The 14,014-nt window shown below is 32.9% G+C and overlaps 1 protein-coding gene and 3 long non-coding RNA genes across 4 annotated transcripts in view; 3 read left to right on the top strand and 1 right to left on the bottom strand.

Annotated features, from left to right (window-relative positions):
• Window positions 1–220: 220 nt before the first annotated feature.
• The window catches only part of LOC114750257 (uncharacterized), a 32,591-nt gene continuing 18,797 nt past the window's right edge, over window positions 221–14,014 (bottom strand). The window contains exon 2 of the long non-coding RNA XR_003740638.1: window positions 221–453. This is a non-coding gene — a long non-coding RNA (uncharacterized LOC114750257). The remainder of the gene's footprint in view (window positions 454–14,014) is intronic.
• The window catches only part of LOC114750254 (uncharacterized), a 33,506-nt gene continuing 19,916 nt past the window's right edge, over window positions 425–14,014 (top strand). The window contains exon 1 of the long non-coding RNA XR_003740635.1: window positions 425–484. This is a non-coding gene — a long non-coding RNA (uncharacterized LOC114750254). The remainder of the gene's footprint in view (window positions 485–14,014) is intronic.
• On the top strand, window positions 534–1,619 carry LOC114750255 (uncharacterized). Its single transcript, XR_003740636.1, has 2 exons — window positions 534–712; window positions 1,145–1,619. It is a non-coding gene; the product is annotated as an uncharacterized LOC114750255 (long non-coding RNA).
• LOC114750251 (protein PHYLLO, chloroplastic-like) lies at window positions 2,499–4,302 on the top strand. Its single transcript, XM_028938825.1, has 3 exons — window positions 2,499–3,528; window positions 3,617–3,719; window positions 4,068–4,302. Exons 1-3 carry the CDS (start codon window positions 3,431–3,433, stop codon window positions 4,296–4,298), a joined length of 432 nt encoding a protein of 143 aa, XP_028794658.1. The 5' UTR covers window positions 2,499–3,430; the 3' UTR covers window positions 4,299–4,302.

Genomic DNA, 14,014 nt, shown 5'->3' with positions numbered 1-14,014 from the left:
TTTGGCATGAAGCATAGAAAATGAGGGAGAGGGATTGAGATTGGGATTAAAAATATTTATTAAAAAAATGTTTAGTATGAGAGATTATTTGTTACATTAGGCAAATCTATGTTTATGGGATTGAGGAATATATGGGGGAAGTGGTATTTCTTAATTCTACCTCCATGGGTTTGCCTAACAAATAATTACTCATATTAAAGACTCTTTTAATATTTTTTTCAATTACAATCATACTTCCTATCCCTCATTTTACCAAACAGGACCTATATATATCCCTATCATCGTTTCTCTGACAACAACCTTTTATCTGGCATCTCCAGGAGTAAGACCTTAGGCTGTGTTTACATAACAAACCGTCTACACCCAGAAATTAAACCTCACTAAACTTGGTGTTTTAGGTGGTGAGATTCACTACAGTTTTCAGTGTACGTTGGAATTTCTACACCTGAACACCTTCTCTGAATCATACCCATTGGTCTATGCGGTAAGAAATTAGCCGTAGATACATCTGTCTTTAGAGTCTGTGACTGACTATAAATGGTCTATGGCTCTATAGGTCTATAGAAATGGCTTCCTGAGCCAAAGAAATAGCCCAAATGAGGGTCTTTCTTGAATTTGCCTTAGAGGCAATATGTCTATTTATGGCTTGATGCTTTCCGAAAATGGACCATTCACCAGCAACCTCGTTTGGATCACACGAAACACAATACAAGTAAGTCATGTAAACTTTGCCAGACATTTCATCAGACATATTTTGCTCAATCTCTGCATCGCTGTGGTATAGACTCAAGTAAAATGAACATCTGTTTATTTCTGTACTTATTATTTTAGCTTCCTTTCATAAGTGCTGGACATTTCCTAAGATAATTTTTCCCAAATACATGTTTAATCCTTTTCCCAACCCCATTTACTTTCATCAGATACTTCGCTCAATCTCTGCATTGCTGTGGTATAGACTCAAGTAAAATGAATTTTTATTTATTTCTGTACTTATTATTTTGGCTTCCTTTCATACATGCTGGACATTTCCTAAGATAATTTTTCCCAAATACATGTTTAATCCTTTTCCCAACCCCATTTACTTCAGATATTTCAAAATTTCAAACAAGTCAGTGTCTCATTCTTGACAAAGTTCTGTATGCAGCTTGGAGGTTCATCTGTCCTGCAGAAGACACACCAAACTTCTGCATGAAGATCCAGACCTCGACAACACATTTACCACTATGTCACAGACTAAGGTCAGAAATACCTATTCTTGCAGCAGCAAAAGGTGAAGTCAATTCATACCAGTACAAGTATCCAACACACCATTTAGGTTTTGCACAACCATGAAACTATTAAGATGGTATCTTAAAACGAAGAAAGACATCTTCCTTCATTACTGAACGGTGCAACAAGAGCGAGAGATAAAGAGATAGTTCTTCCTCTCTCTCTCTCTCTCTCTCTCACACACACCAATTAGCACACACGGTATAGTTATCGGAGGCAAGTCAATTGTCTACTGTTTCATGTACTAAAACATAGCAAGTGTGATGTACCTATTAATATACTATGAATATTGTGTAATGTACTTTGTGCTTCTATCGTGTTAATACAAAAACCTATGTTGGAGGGCATCATGGAAAACGTCAAAAAGGTTACAATTCATGTGTCCACTCCAGAGGTGGATCTCTCTGTATTATCCTCTCACCATGCACTTCCAGTTGGGTACTACCTCTAGAATTAACTGTATTTCTCGAAGCTATGTTGTACCAAACCTGTGCGATGATGAAAAGTAGGTCAAGCAATTAATCAAGTAATCTGCAATTGCTTGGAAATAAAGAGAACCTGCATGCACTTGGCTTTACATTTCCATGGTCATTTCGCTATAATGTAGAAAAGTGCATTATCTAGAGTTGATGGCAGAAGATAGCTACGCAGTTTTATTAAGTAGGCGTGATCTCCTTTCTTTGTTTCCCACGTCTTCTTTTTACTTAAGATTACTGTTGGGGCAGGGTGTTCGTTTACATATAGAATCAAATGGAATTTGCTTCATCTCAAAGGTATGATTGTGAAGCAGACACTGATACACACTGAACTGTGTAGAGGGTAATTGAGACCGAAAGAAGTTCGATCAAAGATCTTTTCTTTGGATGTCATTGAAATTATGAGAGGCAATAGGATTAAATAAGAATATACGAATATGTCATTCCTTAGCACTTATCACTTTCAATATGATACTTCTTGGAAACAAGTCCAGTGAAGTGGGAACCAAAGGTAAAGTTAAATAGGAACTTACTGAATTAATTTGAGTTCTTTTTCTCTCCTGGGTTTCTCCCTAGTGAGAGCACCCCTCCTTTCCTTGGTGAGAGCTAATCTCGGAGCTGCGTCTCTGTTTTACCGTATTGTTGGGTGTGCGTGAAATTTCAGGATTTATGGCTGCTGTGGGGGACCAATCACGTCACTCGGCAATGGGAAGCACAATTCAGAGGCATCGGTAATGGGAACTGGACTTGGATCTCCTCCCCCTAGTAGAATTAACTTGAATTTAATGCTTGGTTAGAAGGAACTCAGCAGAGGGAAGCACAATTTAGAAGTAAATTGGTCACAGGCGACTCCAATGCTGCTTATCAGGCAACTCAAAGTAGTGCACAGTGCAAGAAATCCTATTCTTCAGCTTGAGCTTTGAGGTATGCTTTGTTTGAATCTGCTCCTCCTGGCAGAAGTAACTTGGAATTGGATCTGGTATTCTTTGTCTGGAATTGATAGAGATCCTCTTAATTATGCTCTGTGTGAATCCAAGAAGAACTGGACCGTGCTATTACACCTTTACAGTCTGATTAATTAACTCTCTCCTACTACAGGTAAGTGTTATCAGTGAGGATCTTTCAGTTTATTGGGTTTGAATTGGATTGGATAATGCTGTATGTTTCACTGAGATAAGCATTATCTAAATTCACACAACCATGAACCTATGAAAATGGTATATCCTATAACTTTCTTAAGACAGAGATATTCTGCATTAGTTCAGAGAGAAATAAGAGTGTGAGAAGAAGGTAGACATCTTCCTCTGTCTAAACTACCAAGCAAGATGTATAGTTATTGGAGGCAAGTTGATTATCTTTTTGTTTCATGCTCTAAACAAGCTAACAAGAATAAAACTACCGAACACTTGAATCAAGTAGTAATCGTATTGTTTCAGCTTAACCAGAGGTTTTGATTTGGAATTTTCGGTCTTCTTCCTCTGGCAAATAAAACTGAACCCAGTATATTGCATCAGTATTTTTACACCTCTCATAACATTTTAATTGGAAAGTTATGCTTGGCTCATGGGTAAGAATCTAGACATTTCTTGGAATAATTTTTTTTCCCCCTGTACCTTTTGTCCTGTCCTCCTCTGAAATAAAATCAATGTGTTAGCAGCATAAAACACTCAGATGCCCAGACAAAGATGGAACTTGAGGATGCTTTATTTGCAGCACAAAAGGAAGACAAGGACTGTTTAATTGAAGTTGAAAGTTCCATTGATGGCAACGCAAATTTTCACAGGTTTAAGTCCTTCAGTTCTTACTTCAGACGTAGTATGAGTTATTTGGATTCTTACCTTTTTGCTAATGTATTTTGCATCCTGATTCAGTATTCTAAGAAAGTTTGCCCTTCAGACAGCAGAGACCACAATAAGATTACTCTCAGCTTCTCTTAGCCAAAGCTCTATAAAAGATGATTTCTTTTACTTCAAGGTGCATAAAATAGTACTCCCAATATAGGTTAGTTATCTAATTGTACATTGAGTTAGACAGTCTCAATTATTTTGGGGAGAATTGCACTATGTGCTCCTCCAACTTCAACATCTCTTGGTCACGATCAGAAAGAATTCTATAGAGGAGGCTTTATTTTATCTCTATTTCTTGAAGATGGAAGTGTGGGTTTTGGTGAGGCTGGTATTTACTTAATATTTCATCATCTTGTGCAACTTTTTTTATTGATTTAATATTTTCGTCTCTAGATTTTGATGCACTTTCTTTCTTTCTTTCTTTTTTTTTTTAAATGTCTCTAAAAATTTACTTATGTGCTATTACATCAACCAGGTTGCTCCTCTTGAGATCCACAGGGCTAATCTGGAAGATGCAGAAAATCAGCGTAGGTTTCTTATGCATGCCATGAAAGGGGTTAAAAGTAGTTGCTTCTTATCTCTACTGAAGGGCTCATTTTCGCGTTGGATATGGAATGAGTTGGGTATTTTGGTAAGTTTTCTAATCTGCATTGCGTATATAATTAAAGGTATAAAGCTATTCCTGGACCAATTCATAACGGCTTAAACTTTTAGGTGACGGGTGACCTAGGTCCTTGACAATATATAAAACTTCTCACTGCCTCCATTCTCTCCTCAAATCAGAGGGAACCATGGGGAAGTTCCTGAGTGGGATAGTTATGCTCCAGTACCCTTTAAGCAATAGTACAAAAGGTGACAAAAGGTCGGGCTGGGCAAATCCTGAATCTGACTGTATTGGCCAGGTCAAACTTGACCTGCATCCACTATAATCCAACTGGAAGCTTCTCGGATTATTTAACCCTTCCGTGATGATAATCCTCTTCAAAATTAAATATCAGCAAGGACAATATTGATGTGCCTGTACTTTGTCCATAGTTCATGCTCCTTGTCCTGTGGGCATTTGTGGGAGAAGGCTTTTTGGATTTATAAGCCACTCCTGGACCTACATTTAACAAGTAAAACCATTTAGTGAATTGGTTCCTGGACAATACAATATCAATTTGTGACGTGAACAGGAAAAATGTTCATCATATTATATAGTTCTAGAGTTCTAAACCATCGGCACCCACAAGGCCAATGCCGTGAAGATGAAGGAATAAGAAGCAACGTATTCGACCCAAAACCAGTTGCAGGCTGAGTCAAAAGAGTTCCGTTGGCCCCGGTTCCTGCTTGGGGTCTGACAGACGAAGGGAGGGACCAAGGAGGGCTTGCTTGCCCCAAGTCGGCTCCGTATTGACTTGCATCAAAAGTAAAACGAAGAAGAGAAAAATATGTGATGATATGGGCATCCACAAGGAGAGTTGCAGAGAAGTGCATAAGCGGTTTTTCGGCCACATGTCGTCATCTTTATGTGTCTCTGTGCGTATGGGTGCTTCAATTAATTGTGCATCAAGCCAATCTGTTTCTTTTGATGATGCTCACAATGGAAGCTGAGAGCTTTTTCCAATTTGTAGGATAGATTCAGGACTTGAGTTTTATTTTTCTCTCTCCAGTTGAAGAATGCTTTGGCTTTAATAACAAATCCATGAAATTTTTTAAATCTCAGATGAAGAAGACGAGGGATTCTCGTTTTTAAAAAAAAAAAAAATTTCTTGGCTAGTTGTAAATCTGAGCTGGGGGGGGGGGAACTGAGCTAGATCCACCTGTTCATAACGCGTCAACGTAATTGTTTAACTAACTGTTTGGATCTATTAAAGTAGGGCGGCATTGCTCCTATTTTAATACTCCTCCAGTCTTAAATATAAGACTTACTTTGTAGTGTAATTTGTACTGTAAAATAGGTTTTATATTTAGAACCGAAGTAGCACTTTTAGAGTAACATTGCTTTTAAAAAAATTTCTAATTACTCACAGCTCCTCCCTGAAAACTTTCAGGGCAAAATGAATCTCAATCTTATCCCACAATTTTATAAAAGATTAAGAATATCAACCATTCAAATGTTTATGCAATGGTTCCAAAAGAAGAAGAGGAGGGAAGAGAATGGGAAGGGAAAAGAGAGGAATCATCTCCTCTTATATATTGTCTCTGGTATTTTGAAAATACAGAAAACATAAGATAAAATATTCAACAAGAGAATGAAAGAATCATAGAGATTATTAGAAAATTGGAGAGAAAAGAAATATTTCTTATTCATTTTCAAGATATCAAGTACGTGATACATAACTTTACAACTTCAACTTTAACAAAATCTGCAAATTAATTCGATGATAGTAGGATATAAGTAAGATAATGGAGTGGGAAATATTATGAGATAATAATAGAGATAACCGGAGATATATATATATATATATATATATATATGAACATATATACAGTCATAATTAACATCTGGGAGTACATATATTTTTGAGCAGAGAGGAGATATACATGGCTAATTAAACATGATGCCCCCAAGCATGACAACATAGCTACCTAAAGCAATTAGCAACAACAATCAAAGACGACATCATGTCATGAAGGGTGCATCTGTGAATGTTATGTCATATAGATGACAATTTCCTACTGAAATCCTAACTATGCAGTAACCTGACAGCAATCATCATAAACATATACATCACCAAACCTGTTAATATTACAAGAATTAGAGCACATAGATCTGTGCGCTCGTACACATATACATATATACACATACATAGATGTAGATGAAGGTGTGTGATTCCGTTTCGTGCGGGAATATCGATATTCTTTCAGTCACGTTCAAGTTATGTCTATCTCCTTCAGACGCAAACACAGAGAGATCAGTATGCGTCTGGCAAAAGCGAAGAAGATGGGAAAGGTGAGGTAGATGAGAATGGCAGCCCAGGAGAGGGTGGAGAAAACAGAGAGAAGCATGGAAGCGTTGGCAAGTCTGGGATATGCATGACGAAGTGTAAGGGAATTGAAAGAACCCAAGAAACCAAAGTTGAGAGACAATATAACAGCATGGAATACGGAGGGATCGGTGTCGTTGAATAGAATAGCTGGGACCGGGTTTCCTTCCACCTTCCTGTAAGGCAGTTGAGTCAGTGCCACAACGGCTGCTCCTGTCACTGATAAGATTACGGCTTCGATTATTGGGCTCTTCTTGCTCGATTCTTGTTTCATTTTCTGGGCATGCTATGATCGGTTCTTCAAAGCCGACAATAAGTTCAGGACCTCCACGAGAATTAATGGCGTGGGTACCTACGCAACCGGTTTTACTTTAAGAATTAATTGATGTCTTTTTCCGGACGGCACAAATTCTTATCTACTTGCTTTTTTAATGTTGACATAGACATTCCGAAAGAGACTTTCATAGATAGATATAGAGTAAAATACACTGATACCTCTTCTATTTAATCCAAATTATAGAGATGCCTCCATTATTTTGAAAATCGACAAGAATCCCTTTTAAAATCAAAATGTATATTATCCAGGCCTCCTAGTTTCATGATTCAATAATTATAACAAAACTAAACTTATTTGAAATTAAATAAGTAGCTACCTCCTTTGAGTTTCTTTAAGTAATCTATTAAATAATTTTATATATGCAACGATAATATAGTATTTTGCCAAAATCAAAAGCACATAGGAAACACACACAAAAAGCTGGAAATTATGAAATTCCAATTCAAGCAGCTAACACTTTAAAATTCTAAGAAAGTCATGCCTAATTTGGTATTTTGTAAATATAGTTAAATAACTAAAATGCCCTTGTTTCAAATTTATCACTGTCAATATATTTCTTGTTATTTGTTATTCAATACTTATCATTGCCAACTCACGATTTGTTAATAAATAACTTATCATTACCAGTATATTTCTTGTCATTTGCCATTCAACACTTGTCATTATTAGTTCACAACCTGTTAATAAATTTTTTGAAATAAAAGTATTTTAGTCATTTAATTATATTTACAAAATATCATATCAAGCACCACTTTCTTTACTGGGATTTTGAAGTTTTAGCTGCCTGAATTGAAATTTCACAATTTCCAACTTCTTTTTTTTGTCATTTCCCAAGCAGATATGGTAAAGATGAACAAACGCATATAGTTTCATAGAGTGTCATTTTATCAATTTGGGTAATGAAATGGATTTTCAATAATTCAAGGATATTTAACTGTCTTTTTCTCTTTTTGTAATATACATGTGTGTATGCTTGTATCATTATACTTTTCTTAGTCCTATTTATAAGTTACTTACAGTATGTTTTCACCCAAACAAAAAAAAAACTTAAACTTTATTAACTCTTATTTAAAAACCTTATACCTGATGTAAACAAAGTCAACACAATAATAAATAAAAAGTAAAATTGTTTATCTATGCGAGAAAATTTTCTCAATGCCCTATAAATATAACCAAAAGATATCTTCTCTCTTTGTCCTATAGATAGGGCCAGAGAAATATATTTATTTATAGAGGGAGGGAGAAAACGAGTGTAATATAATTTTAGATTGCAATAATTCAAACTAATGAATAAAATTCTCGCTATGTCACGTCATCGGAAATCACCGCGAAGTTTCCTAAATGAATAAAGCAAGCAATTCATGTTTACTCAACCACCTTACTATCGGAATTTTCATTCTTTACGCCTTAGTTAAGGTAATGTGAATTTATATTATTGAAATCATATATAAATCATAATAATGAAAAGTTTGAAATTTTCATTCTTTACGCCTTGTTAAATGTGGGGAAAATGCACATATTAATGCATGGAAGTAACCTAATTAGATACACTACACGCAAACCGCATTAGTGTGTATCAATATTTTTCATTATAAATAATAAATTATATAAATAAAATCAACCAATGATATTTATGTAAATATACATTTTTTATGTGCAAGTACATATTTTGATATCAATATATGTATAAAATACTCATGCAGTTCTATTTATGAGGTAGAGAGAAATTTTCATATAAACACATAATTTTACGTTTCATTTAATATTGTGTTAATTTTGTTGTAATGAGATATAATGTATATTAAATAGAATAAAGTTAAAAATTTGTTAAATTTTAAATTACAGTTAACAAAATTTAAGATTTTTTTAATCTGTGTAAAATATATTCAAAGTGACTTATAAATAGGATAAGAGGAGCATTGAATAGTATTTTCCTCAAAAGCATTTTTTAAATAGTAACGTCATTTTTTGGCCTTCAAACCCTGAAGTTAGCGAAATAAAAGTCACACAATTTTGAACAAACATTAACAATACTACTTCTCCGTCCTATTTATAATCATTTTTAACATATTCCACACAAATAAAAAAATTTAAATTTTATTAACTTTTATTTAAAATTTAACAACTTTTCAATGTTATTCTTACTTAATATACTTAATACCTTATATAAATAAAGTCAACACAATAATATATATGAAGGTAATTAGGTTAAATTGTGTATCCATACAAAAAATTTCTCTCAATGTCTTATAAATAAAACAAAAATATCTTTCTCTTTACCCTATAAATAATACTAGAGAAGTAATTCCGTATAATTTTATCTAATTTTTAATTAAATTCTTTTTTATTTTTTTTTTTTATTAGTTCTTACAGTGTTCTCAATTGTAGATACTGGTCATTATACTCATACTTGATTAATTTGTAGAAGAAACAAACTCTTACTCAGCATTTACTTATATTCACTTTGCGGAACATTGAATCTAAATAAAATTTAAATAAACTAAATTACATATTGCATATAAATCCAAGGAGATAGTTATAAGTATAGTAATTTTTATATCATTTTCTTAATAAATAAATTTTATTTTATTTTAAATATGCACATTAATTTTTTCTGAGTCAGCATGGGCCCACTTTCATTGGATCCTTCCGAAGTAGGCGATAGTCGAGTTGCACCCCGCACCTGACTCCCGGTTGAAAAAGTCAAAACCTTCTGCTCAAGTCTTCCGAGTACATTAACTCTCATTGACATTACTATAATCACGGGAATTAATTGAGGATACTGTAAGAGCTCATAAAAAAATTACAAAAACTTAATTAAAAATGAAGTGACATTATAATTAAAAATAATTAATTTTTCGGTTAATATAATTTTTAGTCTCTAAAATTTAAGTCAATTTTGATTTAAGTTCTTCAAATTTCAAATCAGTGGTTTTAGTTTATGAAATTTTGTCTATCTTGAAACGTTAGTCTCTAACAATACAACGGTATTAAAATCTGCTGAAGTGTCATCAATAACATTAAAAGTGGTGATATAGACTCAAAATTGTATAGATAACAGAGTGCGGCGCAATGAATAGATCCTGAGAATGAATGGTGAGCAAGAAAAAAGAGGCTAGAGAGCTGCGTTTTGAGAACATGATTTTTTCCCCCTTCTATATCCACACAAGATTCAGTTAAGTGTTATCTGGTGAGTTTACATCACCACCTTAATGCTATTTATAATATACTTTAGTTTGGAATTAACATTTTAAAATAGACTAAATTTCAAAGATTAAAATCATAGGATTAAAATTTAAGGGACTAAAATCAAAATAGGCTCAAATTTCAAGCACTAACAATTATATTAGCCATTAATTTTTTATATAATTTTACTCTCTCTTTTTTGTTGCCAACGTTTTTCTATAATTTTACATAACGCTAATTCAATCAAGGAATGAATTTCTCCACATGTCGCGTGAAGGAAGCTCCAACGAAACTTCCGAAATATATATATAAAAAGATAAAATTAGGGAAAATTTTAAAAATGATCGTTGAGTTTTGAAAACCCAAAAAGTCACCCAAATTCGTAAAATTCCAAATCAGTTATAATAACTAAATTGAAATTTTAAAATATCTATGAATTTACAATGTTACATTTTAATTTTTTTATTTTAAAAACTTTCAAGTCACCTTCATCCATCAGCTTTAGTTCTCATGAATTTACAATATTACCTTTTAATTTTTTATTTTAAAAAATTTCAAGTGACCTTCATTAGCCGGCTAGCCACTAGAGTTCCAGCCAACAATGGGTGCCTAACACTGACAACTGGCAACTATTTTTTTTAATAATTTTGAACATTATTCATAATGTGATAGATAACTCTTGTAACAAGATCCACAACTTTATTAACATTATTAATCACAAGTTTTTTAAGTTTATAAATTGAGATTCTTTTCAAAATTCATAATGTGATTGACAACTCATATAACAAATAAATCCATCAACATTATTAACCACTTTATATTATAGGTTTTTAAACCTAGAGAAATTAGGGGAATAGGAACCATGTTAAACTGTTATACACTCAACATGCATTTATTTAATTAAATTAAAATATGTATTAAATTAATAATTTTAATTTTAAAATATATAATATAAATCGGTTAATGATATTAATAGAATTGTGAATATCGTTATTGAAAAAAATCCCAATTTAAAAACATGAAAGGCAAGTCATAAATGACGTGAGTGAAGTGGTGACTATCGTTATAAAATTGTCAAAACACATTATGAGTGTTACAAAAATTCCAAAAAATTAAAATAGTTACGGATCGTCAGAACTTCGCGGGTCTACAGCCCACTTGGCTCTAAAACCAGCAGCCAGCCGGTAGTGAGGATGACATAAACTTTTTTTAAGTCGCAAATTCAGGTGACATTATGGGATTTTGAAATTTTAATTATCTTTTTTTTTCAAGTTTTCCCAAAAAATTAACCAAATTTATATTTTACTCCATGATGAAGCTACGGGATGCGTGTTGAGATTAATTTAATAGTTGAAACATAAATATGAATTAGAAAAGCCCGCATTGAATACAAAAACAGGATCATTATAATAATAACAATAATTAAGTAGGTGATGCCTACCAAGATGAGTCAAGCAAGCAAAGAATTGTATAATTTATATCTAAGTACATTTTCATGGAAAAACATCTCTCGTCTGATTGATCAAAAGCAAAGAATCAGTCAAAGTCCACGAAATGATTTAATACGTAAAGAAGCAGGTGGAGTACCACCTCCGGTAAACTACAAACGAAATTTTATAATGACCGGAGGAGATAGTATATATATACACGCGAACACAAACTAAACCGCAGCTTCATTCATGCAAATGAGTTTGTGGAACGGACGTAGCAGGGCTTTATAATATATGGAGCAGCCAGGAGATGTTTTTTTTATAGGTAATTACATCTGTCTATTTTATCATTTCCAGTTTATTATAAGACATGATGTGTTATACGCACTCTACCAAAAATGCCGCCATAATTCACATAATTTAACAATAAAATGCAAAATTATATATAAATATTTCATTTTACAATCAAAAATACGAATATGTTGTTTTTATGTTATACAAATACGCACATAAATTTATACACACACATAATTTAACAGAATTTCATTGTTAATTCCGTTGGTAATGGTTAGCATAGTTTTTTTTTGTGTGTGTAGCGGTGGTACTTTTTGTGATACTCTGTCTAAATGTCTCACGTTATTCAAGATAAAGGAGCCTTGGTTATATATAATAAGGTGTAAACATGTGCTCTTCTCCTCTTCCACCCCTGATTTTTTTTTGGGGCATATTTCTGCTGTTCTACTCCCTACTTCTTTTGTAAGAATGTTTCATTTAATTCTAAGAAGTAGCCGTATTCTTACCATATATGTGTGAAGAATAACACTTAAGGATAGTATTCTCAGGATTTCAACAATCTTAAGAGTTATAAAGTGACAAAAAAATAAAGCACCATTCGTTGTCCTAATGCATGACCAAATGGCACGAAGGCGTAGGAGGGGAAATATATAGCAGCATGTGTGCAGATTTGAGATGGTGGCGCGCACGTGAATCTGATGAAAGCTTTATATGGCAAATCATTTGGAAAGCAGCATATATATGCCCTCAAGACAGGCCATGGTGGCTATAATCGAACGATATCACTTGACAGCTTGGCCTTTATAGCATTGGTCCTATGAATTCTTAGCTCAAAAGAAGACTTCTTCATTTGAAGCAAAGTGTCTAACTGCTACTATGCCACAGAGATCAATAATTTAACTTCCACCGGGTTCTCTCTTATTCCTTCATTTCTTTTTATTGCTTCTTAGATCTTATGTCCTTTGGTTTGACAGTTACTACTTCTTGATCTGATTGCCCGCTAGAAACTAATTTGATTGACATCTGATTCTAAATAAAAATAGGAATTAGGTCTCATCAGGCTTAATTATCTACCATGTCATTAGAAACAACGTTACGCTATAGGCGAGGGAGTTAATGAGTATTAAATCAATAACTGTTAACGTAATATACTTCTAACCACATGCCGTTTGATATATTGATTGTTTAAATTTAAAATTTTCTATATCGAGGTCTGAACATGTGTTGAGCACCCACATAGAAAAGATCCTTCATTATTAACGCACCATTTCCCTTATATCGGCATGCAATAAATATAGATATTGTTTGATCAAACAATAAATATAGATATGATGACAGGAAAAATGTGACGGATAATATATATATGGTATGTATATATGAAGTATTGAATTATGTTACGGGGGAAAATGTTAATCAAAGATGAAACGGGCGTAATCTCTTATTTTCAGAAGAGTAAAGGGGCATTTTATTCTTTTACAGTCCACCATATCTAAGTAGTGGTTTTATCTAATTTTGCAGAGTGAGTTTCATTAAATTAAGAATGATCATATGAAGTTGTAACTTATTAGGAGGTTGATAGCATATAAGAAATTCTAAATCAATTAAAATGGAAAAGGATAATATGATAAGATTCTAATATAACTATAATTGTTATTAATTGGAAAGTTATATAATGTACGTAATTGAAATATTTGAAACTGTGGGGTATCTTGCAAAAAAAATATTGTCTTACCTTAGCAAAAGAAAATATGTTTGAATAATTTTTAGGTTATTTGCATGAAAGCAAAGTTGTAAAGTCTTAGATTCTTGTGTAGCTTGAAATAAGGATATAACACTATGAAAATTTTCTATTAATAAATAAATGTGATTTTGATGATTTGAGGCTTTATAATTTAGTATAAGTATGTATGATTATTGTGAATAATAATTTTTAAATGTGGACTGCGTAATCTCTTAAAAAAAATCCCAACAAAATACTTCATAAATTTTAAAATTTTAATTAAGTCTTGGTTACTACACTTAATTAATTACACTTAAAAAATAAATGACAACATATTTTTATAGTAATTTTTGACTTGGGATTTTGAAATTTAGAAGTATTTTTTTTAAGATTTTCCCTAATCTCTTTAATGCTATATGCTACTTTAAAAAATGATATCAAATCGTGGATGAAGCTAAGCAAATGTGACTTTGGTGGTTGAAATCG

This window comes from Neltuma alba, unplaced genomic scaffold, assembly GCF_004799145.2.
Source record: "Neltuma alba isolate B1F8T4 unplaced genomic scaffold, ASM479914v2 tig00006398_pilon, whole genome shotgun sequence".
NCBI classification, from domain to species: Eukaryota; Viridiplantae; Streptophyta; class Magnoliopsida; order Fabales; family Fabaceae; genus Neltuma; species Neltuma alba.
Note: the sequence above shows the minus strand (reverse complement) of the source record. Positions and strands in the feature narration are given on the sequence as shown.